This window comes from Artibeus jamaicensis, unplaced genomic scaffold (assembly GCF_021234435.1).
Source record: "Artibeus jamaicensis isolate MK-2021 breed Jamaican fruit bat unplaced genomic scaffold, CSHL_Jam_final contig_467, whole genome shotgun sequence".
Classification (NCBI taxonomy): Eukaryota; Metazoa; Chordata; class Mammalia; order Chiroptera; family Phyllostomidae; genus Artibeus; species Artibeus jamaicensis.
In genome coordinates, this window is record NW_026521845.1 from 1,636,104 (window position 1) to 1,659,766 (window position 23,663).

Here is a 23,663-nt window from a genome sequence, read left to right on the forward strand (position 1 = left end):
CGTCCTCATGAACGGGCTTGTGGACAGCCTGTTGTGGACACGACCCCGTGCCAGGAACTGGGGTGAGGTACAGAGAAGGAAGCTCATCCCTACGTATTTCCTGTGTCGAAAGTAGTAGCTGAGTGAGGGATGGCTTCAGCGTGTGACATGCTCTTCAGAGCGGAAGAGCAGTTGAAACTGTCAGGCGCGAGGGGAAGTCTGTTCCTTTGAGGCTGAGCCCCTGCTTAACTCTGAGTTGAATGAACTTGAGGGCAGCTGTGCTTAACCCTGACCATGGTAGAATCACTTTGGGGTCCTTTAGGAAAGTACTGAGCCTCATTCTGATTTCCATGGGAAGGAGTGGGGCCTGGGCATGTGTGCGGTTTCAGATCTGGTCGAGACCTGTGTTCCAGACGTGGTCCATGGAGCACGCAGCCCTGGAAACGTGGTAGAGAGGCACCGTCTTCCGCCCCCCCAGGCTGCCGGATCAGGCCTGGTCTTAACAAGACGCACTGATGAGAGCTGTGCACCAAGTTCAGGAAGCACAGCTGTATGTCAGTCCAATATCAACTCCGCTACTGCAGTGTCTCCCAGCAGAACAGAACTGCCCGGCCGGCCCCTGGCCCCCGGCCCCCCAGCACAGCCACGAGAGCCAGGCCTCTGAGAACGGGCTCACCGTGGCCGGGTGTGAGCTTGCTGCTGGCTCAGGCTGCGTGCGGGCCCCTCTGGTTCAGAGTGTGGCTCCCCCCATCTGCCGCCTCTGGCTCATCTGGAACTGCCGTGATTCAGAGAGCGCGCCTCCTCCCGCTACTGCGGGATATTCTGTCAGAGTCAGGAGCGCAGGGATGAAGGCGTGCGAGGGGCCTTGCCCCTCCTGTTGGGGAGGGCAAACACGGGCCTTCTCCAGGGGAGAACCACTGCGGGTTCAGTGCTCCACTTGGGACAGTACACAGGGCCCAGCACAAGTAACGCCCCCCGTTTTTATTACGAAATCAAACACATGTCATTCTATAACATAACAATATCCCACTCGAGCTCACTGTGTGACATTTTAGGTGAAATGTTTGAATTGCTGTCCACCTGGTGCGAGACACCCATGTGTCCTACCAAACACACGCAAGCAGGCTTCTGCTGGACCCTGTACAAAAATCACCCCAAACTTTCTTACCCCAGATGTAATGTACTGTTGTAAATACCGCTTGTCAAGGAATATTGGAGCTTACCAGATCATAAAATGTTTTCTGACCCACACTCCTTGCCAAGGCCCCACAGATGACTTAGAGAAAAAAATTCAGCTGGTGTCCCTTACTGCTACCTGGCAGAAATCGTTACCTGTCGGTTCACAGTGGGGCTGTCTTGCTCCTCAGTGGCCAGCAGGGTGCGGTAGACCATAAGGTGGCCAGTGTTAGCTGGTGAAGGCTGGAGAAACAATAAACGGTGCTCTACTCTGTCCAGCAACATACAAGGTAGTTTTAGAAAAGCTCCGTTAGCTTTCCAGCAGTCACTTCGCCAGCCCGACTCCTTGCATTCATCCCTAATCCAGAGGGATGCCATTCATTCAAATAACATTCATTTTCCTCTTTTCTGGGTCCCTTTGAACCAGGCATGGAGAACACAGGACAAATCACATGAAGAGCACAGGGAGATGGGACAGGTCCCCAAACACCTAGTAGGTGAGGTCACTATTGCCACCTGGGAGGAACCAGGGCTGCAGGGAGGAACGCCTCCTGGAAGACCCAGTAGATCCTTGGGGGTGCCGGCGGAGGCAGCCTCCGGGCTGGCTTGAAGGGGAAGGTCTCCGTGAGGCAGACGGCCTGCCAGACACAAAGTCTCCAGAGGCTTCTGTGTGCAGTGCGGTGCGCTTTCCTAAACCGTTTTCATTTCTGTAACGAAACACAGGTCAAGTGCTCTGCCGAGGGTCGTGGCTGAAGGACAGCAGAGCTGGAGTCTCCATGCGGTTCGTGCTCAGCGTCGAAAGCCCGAAGAAAAGTTCGGGTCTTCTTTACTCGTCGCAAAGCCCAAGCACGCCCAGTCTCCTTGTCCTCCTGAAAGATTGTACTCTTGGCTCAGCGGTTTGCATCTGAGCCCGTTCTAAAGGCAGGCGGTAGGGCTTATGTCGGAAGGTGACATGGGCGTTACACCTGAAGGACAGCTGACACCTACCTGCCAGATCAGTTTCCTGGGTGAAAACGCTAGGAAGTGTGTGGGCCGCAGGACCCCCTAGTGTGGGCTGTGGAGAAAGTGTCGACGGCCTGCCTTTTGCCTCTGTTCCAGCCAAATGTGAGCGTGCACGGCCTCTCTCTTCACTTCTCTGACTGCCGATCAGCTGAGGACAGGTCCCTAGACCCCCAGTTTCCTGTCTGGTTCTCCTGACCCCCTGAGGGACTAGCACAAGCAAGGCGAGTGCCTATAGAATGCAGAGCAAAACCTTTATTAAATGCATGAACAAAGCAATATTAGGGAAATTAAAGCATGAGGCAATTGTGGGGCAGAACTATAGCCCTAGAAGGGCAGTACCAACAGGATAATGACTTTGGCCAACCCCAGGCAGCAGGACCCCTCTCCCTGCTTCCCACTTTATCTCCGAGACGAAGAAGCTTTCGTGAAAGTACGTGATGGGTGGGAACGGGGCCCCAGGAACTTGGGAACCACTATTACTGGGACCTTCGATTCTGGCGGGAGGGGCACTTGCGTTAGACACAGACATGGGTGGCCCAGGCCGGGTGGCTCCGCTGGTTGGAGCGTCGTCCTGTGCACCAAAAAGTTGCTGGTTTGATCCGCAGTCAGGGGAGTGGGTACGGGAGGCAACTGATCCATGTTTCTCTCTTTCCGTCTCTTTAAAATCTAAACATATCCTCTGGTGAGGATGAAAGAAATAGACATGGTTGAAGCCACAGTCACCACAGAGCCTGAGAAGATGTCCCAATTCCCTTGCGAGGGAGCAGCTCTGTCCCGGAACATTGGGGGGAGCACCGCACCCTTCAGTCCCTTCCTTTCTCCTCCTGTCAGGATCAGATGTCAGAGTGGGGCTGGGGGAGGAGGAGTGAAAGTGACCAGTAAGGTGGTTTCTAGACTATCATCAGGGATAGAGACGCGGAAGCTCCAGCGAGTTCCCAAGTGCAGCACCGTGGCAGGATAGGCGCAGGGACCTGAGGTCAAGGGGCACGCTGCTGACGGAGCCCACCGGAAGCAGGTGCCTCAGCAATCAGGTGAGGAGGTCGGGGGTGAGGAGGCTGCTTCCCACCGGCTCAGCTTGCAGTTACTGTTTCTCACCAGCACAGGGCGCCAGCAACCCCCATGGGGCACTGGACCTCTGTGGGCTGGTCCTCATTGGCCTTTCTGGCAGAAATACCAGGGAAGACAAGTTCCTCTCAATGCACCTGCAGTCATCTGCCCTACATGACTTTTCTCGAGGAGTTTCTATCAGACACACCCTAATGACTGTCATTGACCATGAACCTGTACAGGCTCGATGCACAGACCACAGCATTTCCACTGTGCTGAGACCTCAGTTGGAGGAGACCCAGCAGGAGCCCTGGAAGCTGACCCAGCAGCCCCTGCTGCTGATGGAAGAACGGAAGCGCGCCCCCCGGGGGGGCACTTCAGTGGGCCTGCTTGTGCAGTCACTTCCTTTAAATGGGTCGATGGGACTTAACATATCCTCTTTGTTCCAAAAACTATTTAAGGCTGCTTTGTAAAAATTCACACAAGGCAGCAAGTTGCAGTCGTTTTTAAAAGTGGGTTTAGAAATCAGCACAAAGGGAACACAAGGGCAGGACAGGTAAGAGGAAGCCGGGTGCAAAATCGGCCCAAGAAGCACCTGCTGGGAGAGGAACAAGTCCTGTTGGTTTGCAGAATATGAACGGGGCTTTCTGACCTTGAAGTCAAATGAAGGCCAGAGGTAGGTGGTGAATGCCGAGTTCTAGAGCAGGTGTTGGCCTTGGCATTTCCCTGCCCACGGTGTCCCAGCAAGGTGGTTCCTGGAAAACATGGGAAGAGTCAGAACAGCATTCTTTACAGGTTGCAAGGAAATGTGAAGGGTTACACGGGATCCGCTCCCAGCTGATGCAGACCTCGGTCACGCACACCCAGTCACAGCGTGTGCTCCAACAGCCCCCAGGGCAGGTGGCTGTGTTGCAAGGGACTTTTCAGAGAGCTCTTTGTACGGCCCTGGAGCCTGCCTCCCCGTGACTTTTCACAGGCGCGTCCTGCTCAAACTTGGGAGGCTGTGTGTTTGTGTGAGTGTCAAGGGGCTGCTGTTAGCCAGGTGACTTTGGGGTAGGTTGAGAAATGCATCCCCCCCCCCCGCCCCTGCCAAGATATCTGGGACAAGGATATAATCTCTGGAACTTGTAAATGTTACCTTATTTTGAAAAAAAGACCTGTACAGTTGTGATTATGTTAGGAATCTCAAGATCACCAGATTATCCTGGGTTATCCCGCTGGGCCCTAAACGCCGTCACGGATGTCCATGAGGCGGTGCTGGGAAGATGGACAAGAGACCGGTGTGGCCACGAGCCAAGGAACAGCAGCCGCCACAGAAGCTGGAAGGGGCACGGGACGGACTCCACCTGCACCTCGGAAGGGTGTGTGGCTCTGCAGACACCTTGACTTTGGCCTAGGGAAAATGACTGGACTTCTGTCCTCCAGAACTGGGAGAGAATAAATTTGTTGTTTTAAACCACGAAGCTTGTGGTTATTTGTTACAGCATCTACGGGAAACTAATACAGATTTCTGGGTGCCTTTGTGTCCTTCCCCTTAGCTCTGTATCTGTGCCACGACAGGACTTCATCGATCAACCTGCTGGCTGAATGCACCGGCCCTTTTGGCACCCAGTCCTCGGGGTACGCGTCCTGATGGTGCTTCGGGTCGACGTTAGTCCACAGGAACCTTCTAGGAGTTAATGAGTTAATAATGATAATGCCCTTAAACCAGGGCCTGGCACAGAGGTACAGTGTATAGAAATATTTGTTAAATAGGAATAAGTGAATCGAATCCTGTTTGGGATACCGAGGGTCTTGCTTTTGTGACGCTTTTTCTCACGGGGCTCATCAGGATCCAGAGACCATGTTAAATTCAGTCTTGGGTTAAGAACATTTCCCATTAGACTGTGTCTCTAGTTTCGTAACAAAAGGACACGGTTGGATGTTGTGTGAAGTATCAGAAAGACACAATGCAACTCTGAAGGGTCACAGCTTTCCGCTGAGGGGAGAACGGAATCCACTGCCCGTGTTCTTCTGCAGCTCGATCCCTTGGAGACAAAGGACAAATATTTGAACCTGGTTTTAGTCCATAAGTTCCCTATTTATTTAAAGCTCTCTTGTTCTTTATTCCTAACTGCATCTGAAGAACAGTAAATGATCCCCTTTCTTAACACAGGAAAACAGACCCAAGGACCGCCCTCCCCCATGAGACCAGGAGCAGTGGCCAGGACTCTAGTCCCAATTCTGTCCCTCTGTGCTCCTGTGACCTTCAGCAAATCCCTTGATTCTAAGCTTCAGTTTCTTCATTTCGGACTGACTTGAGATACTTTAAAAAAAATTTCAGTCATTTCTGGTCTTATTTTAAATATCTAAAAGTATTCTTTTTTGGGCTCACATATACACCATGATGTTTTCCTCCAAGTTTAGCTCAAAGGGCTTCAGAGGCTCTGATGGGAAAGTCTTTGACAAAAGGCCGCTTGTCCCTCCTGTGCCTCGTTCATGTCCACGCCCACGCGGTGCTCTCAGAAGCCGGTCCCTCTGGGTCTGGGCTCCACTCCAGCACGGGCTGTCAGCGCGGCCCCTGTGTGACCGACTGATGGCTGGACGGCATGTGCCTTTCAGGAGAAGTGGGGGCGTCGAAAGGGATTTAATTGCTATACCTTCAAGTGGATTTTCATATAAACACCTTTTTTTCTTGTCATTGTTAGACGACATCTCAGTTTAGGGGCAGAGGGGTGGCTTGGAAGACAGACATCGTTCTAAGTGTCAGCACCGCCACTACCTACCTTATAACTTCCAGGGTAACGGAGCAGTTCTGCAGTCTCAGAAACAGACTTGTTTGAAAAGGGCAAAACTTAAGGACTATACAATGTAGGTAGTGGCTACGTGTTTTCCCTGTACAACGCTTTCAACGTTTGTACCTGATGTGTTTCATCTGTATTGAGAACGCAGGGCCTCCCCCAGCACAGAGGAGGAACTGCGTGGGTGGGCGGGCAGGTGGGCAGTGGGGGAAGGGGCCACTTTCTCCACGGACTGCCTTCCCCCTGCTCTCACCCTTCCTGCTCTCGCTCCCAGGAGTGCGGGTGTAGAGCACACGCTGAATGGAGTCGAAGATCAGAGCCGGGCCAGACGATCTCACTGCTGCTCACGGGCACCTCGCTGCACCAGGGAGAGAAGTATCTAACACTCGATTTGAAAAATAGGGAACAAATGCCTTTATGGTGATCGGGAAAGACTGGGGATGCAAGGAGTGTGCATTTATACATGGGCGAGGTTTCTCTTCACTGGTCTGAGTTGAAGATCAAAGGTTTGAAAGTTATGATCTGTGCAGTGCATTTTATGTCATTTTGTCAACTCCTCGTTTTTTAATTGGCGTTTCCTTTTGGTCGAATGCCTTCGAAACAGCTACCTGCTTGTATGGGCTGTATCAGGCATGGGCCCCATCTGGCGGTCAACACCCCGTGCTGTTTTGGAGTGTCACCCCAACTGATCATGCTCTTTTCTCTTTGTCCTGGGGATAAATGACTGCTCATGAGGCCCTTCATCATCTGACTTTGACACGAACTCCCAGTATCCTTCTTTTCAAGGACTCCCGCTGCCCACACCTCCCGGTCGTGCTATCGACGCTCGGTTCCCTGCACACACTCGACACTCTGCCCTCTGGGCTCCGCCCCCTGGGACTCTGCGCACACTACCAGGGACATGGGGAGGTTCCTTTCCTTTCCTCTGCTTCTTGGAAGCCCTTCTCAGCTTCCAAAACTGAAGCAGGTGTTCCTACTCTGTATTTCCCCAGGACCCTCCAGTTATCGCACTGGCTGCAATTAGCTGCTCATATTTCTGATTACGTGTCTTACCCACCACTGTATTCACAGTGTCTGACACCCATATAGTAGGTGCTCAGTAGTTTCTGTCTAATGCATAGATAAATAATGAGTAAAGGAACTAATGAGTGAAACAGGGCAAGAGAAAAGGGGGAGGGTAATATTGATTTACGTAAAAACAGCTTCGTTGAGATATAATTTACCCTTGTAGAGTATACAGTTGAGTTATTTTTAGCTAGTTATTTCTGGATCAGCCAATTTGAAAGGTAACACAGTTACAGAGGAAGACACTGAATTGAAAAATTGTTTTAAAGTTAGTTTATTCTGACTTTATTCAAAGTTCTATTGTTATAAGAATACAAAATATTATTTTAAATGTTATTTAAAGTCAGTAACTTCACATTTAAATTAAAAGATATTAAAAAATGCCATAGGCATGATGCACATTTTTTTAAAAGTTTTTAGAGAGAGCGAGGATGGGGTAGGCAAAGAAAAAGAGAAAGAAATCCTGATTTGAATTGTTCCACTCATTCATGCCTTCACTGGTTGAGTCTCCTATGCACCCTGACTGGGGTCGAACCCGCAACCTCGGCAATGCTCTAACCAGCGGAGCTCCCCGGCCAGGGCTGAAACACAGATTTTTACTGTGAATCACGAATGCGTGTTCCGCTCTTCATTTAAGTGCTCACCTGCAGTGATCTGTAATGCACGAGTCCTCACTTGGGGCGCACATCCCCTGTGTCTGTGTGAGGGGGTGTGTGTCTGGGAGGATCTGGATGTGCTCAGGCTGTTTCCTGCGCGCAGGGGGGAGGGGCTGTCGGTTGGGGTGTCAGACGCCATTAGCATCGCTGCCTTTTTCAGGAAGCACATCCAAAATTTCACTCGACAGGAACGAGGAGCTTGCTTGTATCTGCTTTCTCTCCTTCAGACGCAGCTGGTCACGCCTCGGACAGTGAAGAACACGCTGTGGGTGACGACAGGGGTCTGTGGAACAGCCCAGTCTGCTGAAACCAACCGCCGCACACTCACTGGGCCAGGCCCTGCATGATGGGGACACAGGGTGGCCTGAGCCACGGTTTCTCTCGGCACCAGACCTGGGGGAGTCGGGGGACGTCAGGCACAAACACAGGGACATGAACAGCGTCTGACACAACGGGGCTGACGTAGCGAAGGACAACGGCTTCCAAGTGGCTATTACCGACGGTGACCTTGGGTTCCTAACCAGAAATCGTGATGGGGGCAAATCGTCTGCGCCCGGAGTCTCAGAAGATCCAGGACCCGCGACTGCTGAGGAGGGTGGCCTGGGTGTGTGGCAACGAGGGGGTTTGGGGAAAGTCTTCCTTCCACGGAGGAGCCAAGACGACAGACTGCGTCTGGGTGGGTGGAGAAGAGGCCGCGCCAGGCCCTGGGGAGCGCGCAGCATGTACCTGAGAGGAGGGGACTGTGATGGAGGGCAGGGACGGGTCTGCGGAGGAGAGCTCAGGACCAGATGAAGGAGGCCACATGAAAGCTCGGACCGAACTACAGTTGCTCGGGTAGAGAAGAGCAGCTCCTGTGTTGGCCCCAGACATGGTGAGAAGTGTGGGGGGACAGCAGAGGGGTGCTCTGCGGAGACGGACGTGGCACCAGGAAGGGCCGAGGCCCAGTGAGGAGGCTGTCGTGAACTTTTAAGCAGGAGATGACGAGGGATGAGTTGGCATCTGAGTGATAGAGGACCAGGGACGCTGCCAGAGAAGGGCTGTCGGGAGAGGGTTCTGCGTGGAGGGAACCGCACGGAGCTGAGGACAGCCTGGGGCCGCATCCGCGAGGACCACGTGACAGGTGAGGGAGGGGCGGCGGAGAGCTGCCTCAGCCTGTCCTCGCGGGTCCTACATCCGACTCACTGCAGTGATCCAGGAGTCTGCCCGGGCCCTCAGGGAGGGGGACAAGCACAGGACGGGGGAGCCCCAGAGAGGACGCTGAGTGCAGCTCCGAGACCGGAGGGAGGGCAGGGGCAGGGAAGACGCCCCGTGAGAGAAGTTCTGCTGTGAAGAAGGAAGCTCGGGGAGTTAGTAATGGCCTCCGTTCTCAGGAAAGTGACGCAGGCCCACAAATAAGGCATGAGGGGGAGATTTCAGGCCATTTGCTGGGAGGTTCACTAGAGGGGACCACAAGGCGGAGGTCCAACAGAGGGTCTCTGCCTATGCAGGCATGGCCTGAGCAAGTGACAGTCACCGTGATTTACAGAGAAAACAGAGGAGAGACTCACCAAGTGGCTCTAACAAATCATGAGTCTGACAGAAGGGCAAGAAGCTGGTGGACTTCAAGGGGCTCAGCAGCTGCCTCTAGGTTTGCAGTGTGGATAGAGGGAGAAAAAGTCAGGAGAAGCTAGGGTCGCAGGACTGGACGTCACACAGCAGGGACGCTGGCAGGGAGGGAGCAGACGGCTGGGAAGGGCAGAACAGTGGGACCGACTCCGGAGCTGAGACCCCCGGGGCAGTGAGTTGGGGTGGAGGTGTTAGAGGAGTCGTGAGGATGGGCTCTGGGTGCAGGAAAGACACAGATGTGGGTGTCACTGAGGATGACAAATGCGAAGGGCCCTGTGAGACGTGTACTATCATCCTGGAGGCCAGGGGTGCTGGTGGAAGGGCCCTAGTTATCTACAATGACATCGGTCTCACTTGAGGGTACCTGTCTGAATGCTCGCACACTCGGGTGCTCCGGTCCCTCTTCAGAAGTCCTGCGCCTTGTAGATGGCGCAGTCGCTCCCGAGGTCCCACTCCATCCTCCTGAAGAAGTAGACCACGGTGCTCTCCACCAGTAAGCCGCACAGGATGGCGCAGAGGGCCAGCTTGCGGGTGCTGTTCAGTGTCACTGGAGGGGAAGAGGCGGCCGGTGAGATCCTCAGAGCTTAAGTCTGGGGCACTGACATGGTTAAGTGACATGCAAATTAGGTGGTAGGAACGGGACTGCTCTGTACAGCTGTTTTTAGAAAGTCTCTATTTGTCCTTATCTATCTGTGCCGCGACCTCCTCCCACCTTCCCAACTGCACACCTTTGGAGGGAACCAAAGTGTCTGCCTGTAATACAGACAATCCTGGAATCAAGGCAAATTCCCATTATTATAAAAAGGAAAGATAAAATAGAGACGCTAAGGTCCTAAAAAGAACAGCAGAAAAAACCGGTACTCCTACTTTTACAGCTGACTAGACAACAGCATTACGATAGACAGTATCAGCTAACAGCTCATTTAAAGTAGCACTTCTCCCAAGGCGTGGGAAAACACAGACGCACAGGGGCCTCTCTCTCCCCTGGTGTAGCGGCACTCGCCCTGGCTCGGCAACACCGACCATGAGAATTTGGACGGATCGCAGATGAAATGGAGGTGACAATGGCTGTCCTGCTAACTCCACGGGACAGAGACGATGCACAGGGAAACATCTGACGTAGCAGCATGTGGTTAAACTGAACAAATACGAAGTGTGCTATGTATAAAGCACCGCAGAAATGTTAGGCATTGTCATTGTTCTGCAGAGAACGCACGTGGTTAACTGGATATATAAAAACTGTGATCTAGAAGGCAGGCTGCAGCTCTCACGGGTGTGGAGAGCCAGGAGGACAGAACACAGCGCGGACGCACCTCTGATCGCCTGGAAGTTCGAGGTGAGGACGAAGACTTTAATGAACCTCAGGCACAGCAGCGTGTACTCGTGCTCCCAGATGACGGCTGGGATCAGCAAGAGCTTTCCGTAGCTCGATAACAGTAAGGCTTTCAGCAGCAGGACAGAGTTGGGCTTTTTTTGGGTTGTGATAGATCGTTCTATCCACAGGAAAGTAAAAATGCCAATGAAAAAGGCCGCTTGTTCTAAGGAGGAAATGGGAAATAAAAATAAGAATGTTAGGAAAATAAGAATGTCCCTATCCAAACAAATCCCCATCAAAACAAATAAACTACAACCCACGATGCAATATGTCAGCTGACTTCATTAAGAAACGCTTTATCGAGGTCAAATCTTTTCCCTCCCTTCTCTCTTTTTTTTTTTTGCCTTTTGCATCAAATCCTTCTAGTATAATTTCAGGCATATATTTCAACTATTCCTTCATGAAATATTTCACCATCCACTGAAGAAAAGGTAACTCTGCCTGGACTGTAATCATCAATTTTCTGAAGTTCCTTCTGGAAGTAGGATTCGGTTGGACCATCCTGCAGAAGTGCTCGTCCCCCACAGGAAGAATAAACAGAGGAGTGAGGGTTTTAAATCTGAAAGATGGGCCCATCCTCGGAATTTCGAAGGCAGACATCTTCCTGTTCATTCCGCCACTGTGCACGGAGCGCCTGATGTCCACAGGGTACTGAGTGCTCCTCCACTATAAAAGCTTCCCTTCGTGATTTTCACCAACTTTGACTGCAATTCCTTATCCTTCCAGGAGTAGTCACACCAGAGGTCATAAAGCAGTGTACCTTTAGAAATTTTAAGAAGCTTTGCTTGAAAGCTTAAAATTATATTAGGTTCCAGTTCCTGGCTATGATATGTTTAAGGGTATTTTTAGTACTACTGTGTACGTTTGGGAATTCTCAGCATATAGATGAGTTTTAAAACCTCGGGGCTGGACGAGAGGACCAGGGAGTAACAGCAGAGAAAAGAGGACAAAAGAGGACGCGTGGTCCAGGAAGATGACATTGGGCTGGATGACGACGTTCCCTAATCGAAGAATTTTAGCAGCAGCGGGGCATGGACACCAGTAAGTAATAAAACAGTCACAGAAATTAATACAACACAAGTCTGACCTGAGTCACACATTCAAACTCCGAAGCACAGCAATTCCTGAACGTACGACTCTTCCTTACGTTGCCTTAGCACATGACACTGGGTAATGCCTGTCAATCTGTTTTGACAGAGATGGGGCCCAGGTCATTTTCAAATTGGGGAAGTATACCTAAATGTAAGGATTTTATCAACAATATTATGTCTCATAGTATTTTATGAGACTCTTTAAACTGATACTATCCATCTGACGGATAAAGACCATTTCCTCTGATGGTATTTTCCATACCACAGGCGTGGAAACAAATAAAGTCAGAAGGCAGACAATTTGAACAAACTCACTAAGTAGGTTAGTGGCAGAACTGGAAATTAAGTCTCAAGTCGTATACTAACTAGCTCCCTTTTCCGTGCGCCTTACTTGTAATCACAAGAACAAGTACCAGTTAACTAAGAACAGAAAGCAAGGCCCGATCCTACCTAGAGAAGCAATTGCAAACATTCTGTAGAAATCCCACTCCTTAGCATATCTGATAAAGTCATCAGGATCCGTGTTCTGGCTTGAATCTTGAAGCTGCCACCACCTCAGGTAGGCTTCACAAAGCAAACAAAATATGCAGAGTTTTCCATGCATCTGGTAGTCGAAAAGACAGTGCCATTCAATTAGGTAAAGAATTAATTGTACTGAATTATATTGTGAAGATACAGTATGTACAGTATTTGTGGTTTTGAAGAATGTCCTATCTAGCCCTGGCTGGTGTGGCTCAGTGCTTGAGTGCTCACCTGCAAATCAAAGGGTCACTGGTTCGCTTCCCAGTCAGGGCACATGCCTGGGTTGTGGGCCAGATACCCAGTAGGGGTTACGTGAGAGGCAACCACACACTGATGTTTCTCTCCCTCTCTTTCTCCCTCCCTTCTCCTCTCTAAAAAAATAAACAAATACAATCTTGAAAAGAAAAATGTCCTACCTAGTAGTTTTTCAAATTCTGAAATGCCCATTTAAGTGTGTACTTGTGTTCAGTCTGTAAGCCAGTGGTTCTTAATTAGCAATGTCTTCATCAGAATCACATGTGGAGATTTTTTCCAAATACTAATGTCTGGGCCCCAGTCCTGACTCAGAGTCTTTGGAAGTACATTCTAGACATGCGTACTTCGAAACAGTTCTGGAGGGAGGGGGGATTTCAATGTGCACCCCTAGGGAAGAATCACAGCTTTAAATGGAAGTTCAGCGTTCGTTAAATTTTCTGCACTTATCTTATAGACAGAATCAAGCATGGAATTTATGTGACTTGTGGGTAGGTGGAAGTAGCGAAAGAGAAAAGATTTAATCTGAAGACTCCATGATACTGTATAAGAAACTGTTAGTCGGAACATGGATTTTTAAAAACGCCCCTAGGCCGGATGACTCTAAATTAACATATTGGAAGGCAGCAAGTAAAAGGTGCAAATCAGCTGGAAATTCTAAAGGGCATAAAATTTTAGCAAAACAGAAACCACTATACAACAAGAATTATTATTTTTTTCCCTCTCTGCGTTGAACTTTATCACGACAGAGTGGAACCGGTGTGTGCAAGCCCACGCAGCCCGGGACTGGGGCTCTGGCTGGCACACTCGCTCTGCCGGCTGCACTGTGGAACCACCTGGGAGCTGGGCTGAATACGGATACCAGGACCCCATCCCCAAAGACTCTGATTTCATTGGGTTGAGGCTCTGACTTGGGAGGATTAACCACGGCCCCCTCCCTCCCTTCCAGTCATTCCAATGTGTAGCGAAGTTCAAAAATCAATGCTCTAGTAGTTTAAAAGGTGCCCTGATCACTTAATTTGGGGAGGACCACAGGCATGAATAAGTTTCACTGGTTCTGTCCATGTTAGGGTTGCCCGGTGCCACAGTCCAGCCGCAGCAAGGTCCAGGGATTCCCAAAGGTGGGTAAGGCATCGGCGATGGGTAATAGACGACAACACGCCTCAAAGGACAGTGAAGCTCTGTTCCATTTATTGAAGGTATAAGCAGGTTTTTATATTTTCACTTTAAGTAGTGAATAATATTTGCAGGTGTATAGCATGATCAGTTAAGCAGAAAAAATCAATACAAAGGTAACCAGGAAAAGTACAAGAATTTCCATAGTTTCAGTTGTATTAAACAAAAGTTGTTTTGACCAGGAGAGCCATTAATCAGACAATTTGAAATAGCTCTATGTACAGAGTTTGAATGTCTTATTGTTTATTAAAGGTCTTAGAATTTGGTATGGGGCAAAAGATACACTAGACCGAGCAGAGGTTAGGAAATTTATTATAAGGCCTTTGTGATGTCTAACTTAACTATCTATTTTCTCTGTCTAAAAGTTTTCTCTGTGAGCCCTGGCTGGCATAGCTCAGTGGATTGAGCGCAGGCCTGCGAACCAGAGTATCGCAGTTCGATTCCCAGTCAGGGCACATGCCTGGGTTGCAGGCCAGTTCCCAGCAGGGGACGCATGAGAGGCAACCATACATTGATATTTCTCTCCCACTCTTTCTCCTTCCCTTCCCCTCTCTTGAAAAATAAATACATAAAATATTTTTTAAAAAAAGTTTTCTCTGTGTACTATAAACTCTGACTCTTTAGTAACTGTTTCTACGTGTTTAGTTTGTAATAACTAGCCAGCTTTTTTTTTTATTTCTATGCCTGTCTAATTGATATATATATTCTTATTCAAGGTAAAGGAGAAGCTGTTACTCCAACAACTTTTAGACATTCAGGGGCTATTTCATTAGAGGGGATTAACTTGGGGGAGCGCTCTGGGTAATTCTGGCTCCCTGCCACCTAGTATTAACTTGTCCTGCATCTGCTTAACTGGGTCAGGGAAGGAAATATTCTTCCCCTTGGACTCACTGGACATTGTGGGCCTTTCCTCCTCTGGGCCCCCAGAGAGGGTATTATTTTGGGGAAAGGTCAAGGTGACATTGTTCTCTGTCTGACCTAGTTGTTGATCAGCTCTGAGAATGGCCATCATTTCTAGGAGATTCCAAATTATCAGAAAAGTAAATGTCAGAATACCAAGAGACAGCAAGAACAGAATCAACACCATATATCCACTTATGCCACGTCCACCTGGCCGGAACACGCTTCTGTGAAGTCGTAGTCCCCATGCTGTCACTTTGTCAGACGACATGGTTAGCGTTGGACATGACCGCCCGGACTTAGGGTGGCCAGATTTGGCAAGTAAAAAACAGAACACCCAATTGTGAGTTTCCGATAAACAACCAATTTTTTAATATGTATGGTCCATGCAATATATGGGACATATACTAAAAATTACTTGTTTATCTGATTTACAGTTTTAATCGGGTGTCCTATATTTCATGTCAGTCCAACCCAAACTTTTAAAGATTTCACAATTCAATACACTAAATATATATTTTGATAAATCCAACTTTATAAATTGGGACTTCTCTGATTAAGTTCAATGTCACTACTCACCTCATGCATTCCTCCAAGAGTAGAGTATAAAATGCAATAAGTTATATTTAAAATTTTTTTCTTTTAATGTTTGATTATTTCTTACAGGGGTAATTCTCTCCCTACCTGGACAAATTTAACTTTATTGTTAAAAATAATTGGTGTCTATTTCAAAAGGTAACCTATGAGAAGGCAATTCAGATTACGGTTTGTCAGTTTGCCAAAGACCACATTCTTAAACAGTCTGTAAACACAGTATACTTTTATTTATTTTTATTTTTATTTTTTAAAATTTATTTATTTATCTTTAGAGGGGAAGGGAAGGAGAAAGGGAGAGAAACATTAATGTATGGTTGCCCTTTGTGTATCCCCTGCTGGGAACTGGCCTGCAGGGAACCGGCCTGCAACCCAGGCATGTGCCCCGACTGGGAATTGAACCGCGATTGTCTGGTTTGCAGGCCCGAGCTCAATCCACTGAGCTACACTAGCCAGGGCCAAACCCAGTATACTTTTTAAAAAAATCAATGCTTATTTCTAGAAATTTCTACACATTGTCAAATAAAAACCCACCCTCTTAGGATTTCTTTTTTAGTAAAATGTTTTTTAATTATGTTTAAAATGACTATTATTCTTTTAAAATGCAAAAGTATCATCGGATAAAATTAGAAACGAACAAAATTATCACAACTTACATTGATTTTAGTGTTGAAAAGAATATGCCTGTAGGCCTGCGCTTTGCATAAAACAGCATTAATCAAAATTATAACGGGGTCATACTCAATATATTTGTCCACAGGTTTCTGGCAGGATTTCTGAAACAATGCAAAATAACATTAGAACAAGCAAACTCATACATTCTGAAATCTTAAAGAATTTCAAAACAGCAGTCTCTTTTGGGCTCATATAGTATTTTATTTAACCTTCTATTCAGATACAAACTGTTCATCTATTCAAGACTTGGATTCAGAATATAATCTTCTAGACTAGAAGTATTAATCTTTTAATCTCATATAAACTAAAAAGATATTGGATTAAAGACGGATTTTAGCAGAAAAGTATCCCAGAAAAACTGTACTTTCATTGATAAATTGCTGCCCGTTGGCCAGAAGGCCCCCAGCTTTGTGTTTCTTGAAACATGATTTGGAGAAAAGGGCTCAGAAAAGTAACCCTGCACCCAGAGCTTCTGAGAGCTACAAAGTGGGTAAAGACTGTGGCACAGTGCCAACAACGCTAGGATGGCAGACAGCCGAAGCCTGTTTTCCTCCGAGAACATTGAAAATACCTCTCTGCTACAGGAGACACACTGGAGAACGCTGGGCTCTGCACAGAGCTGGATTGTGCCCTGGTCCTAGGTTATCCAATCAAGGCTTCCTGGGCTCTCAGCAACTCCTATCAAACGTGTGTATTGTGGATACATTTAACCAGGGCTGACATTTTTCCAAGCCAGGGGAAACCATTTGTGAGAGGAACGAATTGAGGATGCATGTACCTGAGTGACTATACCACCTGACAATAAACAGGGACACATTCCCACTTCCTCTAACTCTCTTCTATATAACTACAAGGCTGTTTTCACCCTAATCACCAGGAAATCAGAAACAGGACAAGAACATAGTGACCACCTATTATGGGACAGGTTCTTTGCTAATGCCTCCAGTTTTGTGACTTTTTAAACATGAGGTTACTCTCCATAATTAGACTACAAACACCTTGAGAGCAGAATTTTTACTTATTTTGGGGTTTTGTATTCCACTGTCTACATTGCACTTCGGACACAACACTGTACATTCAATAACCACAATGGACGATACCTGAAAAAACAGTATTTTATGAGAATTTAATATGGATTAGGCGTGTAAGAATGGTAACATTTGTCCGCCAAGGGGAGAATATCTAAAAATAAACTAGCTTTGGTGTGAACCCAAATATCAGCCTAATCCGATGTTTCAATTTCTCTGCACAACACCCACATCCATCCCCAGCCGCGGATCCGTTCACCGGGTTAGTTAGGTCTCACCAGCGAACATGATGGACAGGAGAAAGGCAGTGTAGGGTAGTGCGTTCTCTATCACTACAGGTGTTCATGCGAAGGTCTGACAGACCTAGCACTCGTCTGCCAAGCATCCATTTGAAGACTGGACAAGAAGACCCTGAAACTCGATTTTTATCATCCTAAAAAGCTGGGATAAATTGGTCCCCAAATCTCGCCGCGCCATTTTCTTTCCAAGGACACCCCACATCTGACAACTCACGCAGATGGTTATCTTCAGCACGCCGTGGTTATAGTCTCGGTACAACTCCTTGGCCTCTTGGTTGCATTCAATACACCGGTACGGACAGGTGGACGAGGAAGCGGCAGCAGGAGTCGCTGACACCTCTTCGGTGTTCCCCTTTCCCGCATTCACCGTCTGCACAGTCCCCTTGCGGGGCCGTAGCCGACCCCGCCCACCAGTGTCCATTTTCATGCAACTGTGGAACTTCCGATTCAGTGTGGGAGGAGACGTCAGACGCCAGACCGGAAAGTCTGCGCCGCACGATGCTTGCTGGAACTCGTAGTCCCAATACCAAAAAGGGCCCCGAGGCTGGGTCAGTCAGGACTACAACTCCCAAGAGGCAATGCTGTTTTTCTCTCTCCGCCCCTTTTCCACGGCCCACCTGTCAGCCGGGGGTTTAGTCTGGGAGGCTGCTGCGCGTGGCTAGGGCCGTTGCACATGCGCTTTAAGGAAAGATGGCACCTGCCGGCTGCTGTTGCAGCTGCTACTGTTGCTGCTGCTGTTGGGGCGGCGCTGTGGCCGCCGCGGGCGCAGCTCGGCGCGTCCTGGTGCTGCTGCTGCTGGGGGTCCTGCCCTCGGGGCCGCGCCTGGGCGCCCTGGCCACCGAGCACTACACTCCGCTGTCCTTGCTCAAGCAGGAGCTGCAGCACCGGCAGCAGCAGGAGGCCCCGACGGGCGGCGGCTGCAGCCCACATTCTGGGGACTGGGGGGACCAGTACTCGGCCGAGTGTGGTGGTGAGTGGGCGGTGGCGGCGGCGGGCGGGAGTCCGGGTCGCCGCCGGGCTGGTGGGGCCGTGGGGGCTGTGGACCCTGGGGCCGACCTGCGGACTGCCCGGGCTCCTCCAACCCCGGCTGCGGCGTGTGCTCCTGCGAGAGCCGGCTCCGCGAGGTGCCCCGCCGCTCGCACCCTCGCCGCTGCGCGCCCTCTTCCGATAGCCGCCTTGGGGAAGGCAGTGAGTAAAGAGCTGGCAGCATGCTCTCGGGGCCAGGGTGGCCTCTCCGGAGTTCTAACAACTGTTGAAAGGGTGGTGGAGGAGATGGCAGGTGGCTGGGGCAGACCCCGTTCCATTCAGGCCCCCGCGGCTGCCGTGGGAACCACGGAGGCACTGAGGGACAGCGGAGGATGCGCCCGGAGCAGGGATACTTGGCCCCTGCTAAGCCTGGAAATCCGGTTTCCTGGCTTCCCGGGCTGATTGATTGCTTCTATTAAATACAGTCTCTGAAAATTCCATTTCTGGAAGAAAGAAGGGAATGAAAGAGCAAGCCCATTTTATCTGCTCTTTGATATCCTTGTTTCCGGTTGTTTAAGATAGACCTGCGACCTGTCAGGTGTTTCCCAAAAGGTAAAAAGGGCCCCCCAGGCCTTGAGCCTCGAGTACATGCCAGAGTTGTGTGCGTAGTGGAACTGGCCAGCTCATTCACTCAGAGTGGGCGCTGTTGGCCTCAGTTCAGTAAGTCACGACAAATGCATCAGGGGCAAAATACGTGTGTATATTTCTGTTTTGAAGTTCTGTAGTGGGCATTTTCACCCACTCGCTTTGCTTTTGAAAGGTCTCCGTCCACCTAACTCACTTTTATAAAGTTCTTTTTATGGCCTCCCACAGCAGTGTTCTTTAGCCTTATGCACGTGGAATAGAATAGTATTTTTTAGTTGAGATGAGATGTCAGGATTAGCACACTTTGTCTGATTTCCTTTTAGCACAATCTGACTTCCTTGAGGAAGTCTCACTCACAGAGAGGTATGTGACTTATTGTGTAGCAGGGCCAGCATTGTATAGTGGAAAAAGAATGGCTTTCACTTTGGTCACTTTCAGTGTCTCTGAATAAGTTAATTGCCTGTCTTTGCAAAAGTGCCTCTTCTGTAAATTGAAGACGCTATTAACTAATTACAGGCTTCTCTTTTCTTCCCAAGAGTTCTGTGAGGAAAATGAGAAGTAGCTAACACAGATTGAGTGTGTGCTGTGTGCCCCATGCTGTCATTAAGAGCTTGAGGTCGATTAGCTTCTGTCTTAGTCTATAGAACACCCATAACTACCTCATTCAATGGTAGCTCCTTGTCTCAGATCAAATCCTGGTCCAGTGAAGTCATCACTTTGCTGAGGTCCTACCCCCGTGAAAGGAGAAGCCCAGGTGGTTAGGCTCCAGACGAAACTCTGTTTAAATGCTACGTGGTTGTAGCTAGGAAAGCACATCTGTAGTATTTACTGGCAAATGGTATGTGTTGTACAAAGTCTTTGTTTCCCCTTCTCTCCTGTATTCATGTGATGCTCACTGGCTGCAAGAGACCCAGATGCTAGACAATGGAAGACACAAATCAATTTACATTCTGAAAGCAATTGATAATATCAGCCCAGGTGGCTCATTCCACTCTGTGGCATCAGGCTTATGCTGGTGTTGTGCCAACTCTAACCTGTGTTACGGTTTCCCTCCAAATGAAGACAGATGTCAGTTTTCATAGACTGGGCATTGGGAGAAAGTATCCTGCCCGTTCTCCAGTCCCCTCGCATATGAAGAGGTCTCTGCTTCAGAGGGAGAACACTGTACTGTGAGGCTTTAAGCATAATTTATTTTAGTGCTTCCGTTTTCTTTTTATCTCTCCCATGTAGTACTTCTTTTCTTAGCTTGGAATTTTAAATGTGCTGTTGCAATGAGTGGCCTGAGTCTTTCAGACTGGCTGACATGGATGGCCGGTAGCCACTGCCAGGTGCTAAAGTGGCTTTGCCACTGTTGTCATCAGTCTCAGTAAATAGTTTCTAGAGCCACCTGCTCGTGTTACTTGGACCTCTGACTGTTTTCCTTGGCATTACTGGCTGTAGTGTGTGAACATATGCTGGAGACTCCTGGAATGTCTCGTTTTTCCCTCCTTGTCCTGGACAAGGAGGTAGAAGCTGGACCCCTGACATCAGCCCCAGCCCTTCTCTGTCCTAAGAACAGAGGTGGGAACAAATTTAGGATTTACAACTACCCACCCACCTGTGATCAACAGAAGGGTCCAGGTTAGTGCCAGGATCCAGAACTACTCAGTTCTTCAGCATCAGACAGAACCAACCTCACAACCACTATCACGCCATTGGCACTTGCCAGCCCACACACCCACAAGCCTGCCTCTGTCCACCGGTCCCTGTCCGGAGGGCAGACACGGTAGCACAGCCACTGTCAGGAGCCTTCCCACAGCTTTGGATTTGGTGGGGGGAGGTGATGCCTGCTCAGGTCTAAACTTGAGCACTGCTGCTGGGCTGTCTACATCTTGTCTGAAGACAGAGCCTCAGTAATTGTGGGGACAGAGACAACGGCTGATGGGAGCCCATCTGAGTAGCGCACTGGCCATGGCCACGCTGTGTGGACCACCACCAGGTAGAGCCCAAGCCCGGGGGCAGCTGGACATCACTGGGCTGAGCCCCACCGAGGTCCAGCTACAGAGACAGTGCGTATGGGTGGCCCCCGGGCCGTGGTCTGGCTGCTCCCCAGGCCCCCTGCTTGGTGTCCTCCGGCACATTTTAACACTGCGTTTTTCATTTGAAAAACACGTATAACCATGGACTTCTGATTGTCTCCCTGTTTTCCTTTGGTGAAAAATAACTTTACTCTTAAAAGAAATAAAGGAACACTGTAATGTACATGTTTTCCAAATAAAAATCATTTTTCCTTGTTACCTTTGCCCTGTTATTAGTTTGGAACTGTGAGAAGAAATAATGAGCAGAAATTTTCGACTGGTAAACACTGTGTACATTCTTATTTAATCCTTACAGCTCGGAAGTAGGTATGTTTTTATCCCCGTTTTGTCCTCGGGGAAATTGAGACAAAGGGAAATTAGGAGAGGTTCCATGGTGGAGTAGAGCCAGGATTTGAACCTGGCCTCCCGACTGTTCTTTATCTCCATAGTAATATTTGCATATTAGTAACATTTCTTATTAACTTTAGTGATAAAGTCCTACACCCTGACGCCTTGTTTGTTGAAGGTTATATTCTTAAATAACTCCTAGAATTTCATATTTACACACATGAAAGACTGCTTCACTGACCCTGCTGTTTTAGCCTCTGGAGGTAGTAGACTGGACCTGTTCTGTCCCTGAAAAGCTGTCTTGTGCCACGAGATGCCACCCAGTGTTCTGAGGCCTTGGGGACACAGCACAGCTGGCTGAGGCCCTGCAGTGTGGCCTGTGCCCCGGTCTGGGGAGAAGGCAGCGCATCCAGGCCTGGCGATAAGTGCCCTGCAGAATAAAGCACAGCGGGGACCCTGCATTGAGAGGCGGCCAGGGACAGTGGTGGTGGGGTGACATGGTTAGGGACTTGGCGAGAGTGAGATTCGGAGAGGTCTTAGCGGAGTCTGAACTTGACACGCTGATGTTACAGAGCTGGTACATTAATGTCGAATTGTTTCAACAACAACAATGAAAAACTTCTGTTTTCTTTGAAAAGTATTCTCAAGAACAGTGAATTTTTGTGATTATTTTTTCCTTTCACTGCCTCCTTGAGACTTTTTTGGTCTCTTCCTGTGAGGTAATCTTATACTTTGCTGTAGTTTTCAAATAACCATCTTCTAACTAGTTCTTCATGCATAAGGCCTCAGTCAAGTTCAGTAATTTACAACCTGAAGTCATTTTCTGTAGTTCGTTAAAATTAATAACCCCAGATTTGAGTTTGTTTCCCCATAGTTCTTCGTAGGGGAAAGAACATTAATGTCTCTCTGCCTAATTGGGGAGTTAACTCTAGAAAAATAAGGAAGTAACTAGCAATCTAGCTCTGTTTTTTTTTTTTTTTTTAATATTCTATTTATTTTTAGAGAGAGGGAAGGGAAGGAGAAAGAGTGGGAGAGAAACGTCAATGTGTAGTTGCCTCTCATGTGTCCTCCATTGGGGACCTGGCCTGCAACCCAGGCACGCGCCCCGACCGGGAATCAAACCAGCGACCCTCTGCTTCACAGGCCCATGCTCAATCCACTGAGCTACACCAGCCAGGGCTAGCTCTGTTTTTGACGGTCATTAAGACTTTAAAGATTATCAATATTTGCTATCTTAATTGAGGAGTCAGGCATTTAAATACCATATTTTACCATGTATAATGTGCACTTTTTGGCCCAAATTTTTGAGGGAAAAATAAGGATGTGTATCATACATAGGTAGTATAAAATTAAAAAAAATTAAAACAAAAGATTTTTCTTTCCTGAAAGTTTAGGCCAAAAACGCGGGTGCGCATTTTACACAGCAAAATATGGTCAATGAAATCGGTCTGATTGCTCACATCATTTAAATCACTGCTGTGCCTTAGAGGTGATAAGGAACCCGTAAAGGGGAACTTTTATAATGAGAGCTGTTTCCTTTTTTGTTCTGGCTACAGGAACAGGAAGTTAACCAAGTTTTACGCTCATTCATGGCAACTGTGGTAACCCTTACTCTTAGTATTATTTTCTCAATCCTTTTTTGCTCTGGCCCTGATTTTCTGTTTGTTACCACATGTACTTTTGTGACAGATTCTCTTCTTATCTCTTTAAAGTCGCACATGAGCAGGTTTGCCTGTGTACGGCAGCTGGCAGAGGCCCAGACACAGGGTGATGCAGAGGTTGGGGTAGTGTCTTCTTGTCCAGCTCTGGCCTGAGGGCGTCTGCCTTTCTTTGCTCACTGAACAGCATCTCGGAGCAAGTCCTGTGGTTGGGGAGTTGATTTCTGTAGCGTGAGCCTGAGAAGATGCTAGTCCATGGTATTTGCACACTCATCCGCTTTTTTATATAGGTCTCTTATCATTAAGAATTACATTTCCCTTTAAACAGGTCTGTACACTGGGAGACATGTTCAGCTTTGGGTGATGAGGGTTAGCCTTCTTTCCCCTGGGTGAAGGCAAGGGACACGTGGCCTGGGCTTTAGCATCTGCCCGACGTGGCACAGGACCACCGGAAGTGGCCGAACCCTCTCTGTATGAAAACTTTTCAGGAAGTCTTGCGTGCGCTGTGTAGGTGTGGCTTGGTTTCATCGCATTCATACTCGGCTGACTTTTAAAGCTTCCCCTTTCCACAGGGTGACGTTTTAAGGAGATCATCTTTTATGTTTGTCCTTGTTTTCTTGCACGTCGAATATACACAAAGTTTATCGAAGTAGTAGAATTTTAGTACTTTTCCTTTTGGATTAATCCTCTCATTTTCTTTCTGTTTTCTTTTTATTTTTACTGTTTATTGAAATAGGACATATATGCAGAAAAATACATGTAACACA

At 48.5% G+C, this 23,663-nt stretch overlaps 2 protein-coding genes across 13 annotated transcripts in view; one reads left to right on the forward strand and one right to left on the reverse strand.

The window, feature by feature from the left end:
* Positions 1–3,585: 3,585 nt before the first annotated feature.
* ARV1 (ARV1 homolog, fatty acid homeostasis modulator) lies at positions 3,586–17,663 on the reverse strand. 7 transcript variants are annotated; one of them, XM_037136766.2, is made up of 6 exons: positions 17,437–17,663; positions 15,877–15,996; positions 12,227–12,380; positions 10,624–10,848; positions 9,675–9,857; positions 3,586–3,959 (listed from the first exon to the last, which is right to left on the reverse strand). In XM_037136766.2, the coding sequence occupies exons 1-5, from the start codon at positions 17,647–17,649 to the stop codon at positions 9,715–9,717; spliced, it is 855 nt and encodes a 284-aa protein (XP_036992661.2). In that variant the 5' UTR covers positions 17,650–17,663; the 3' UTR covers positions 3,586–3,959; positions 9,675–9,714. The 7 variants fall into 7 exon arrangements, with proteins under 7 accessions (XP_036992661.2, XP_053523275.1, XP_053523274.1 ...); XM_053667300.1 differs by lacking the exon at positions 3,586–3,959 and adding an exon at positions 7,340–8,377; XM_053667299.1 differs by lacking the exon at positions 3,586–3,959 and adding an exon at positions 7,340–8,431.
* Positions 17,664–17,884: 221 nt separating this feature from the next.
* Positions 17,885–23,663, forward strand: part of TTC13 (tetratricopeptide repeat domain 13) — a 61,072-nt gene continuing 55,293 nt past the window's right edge. For all 6 annotated transcript variants that reach the window (XM_037136732.2, XM_037136733.2, XM_037136734.2 and 3 more), the window contains exon 1: positions 17,885–18,192. In XM_037136732.2, the coding sequence (XP_036992627.1) occupies positions 17,913–18,192 (280 nt within the window). In that variant the 5' untranslated portion in view covers positions 17,885–17,912. The remainder of the gene's footprint in view (positions 18,193–23,663) is intronic.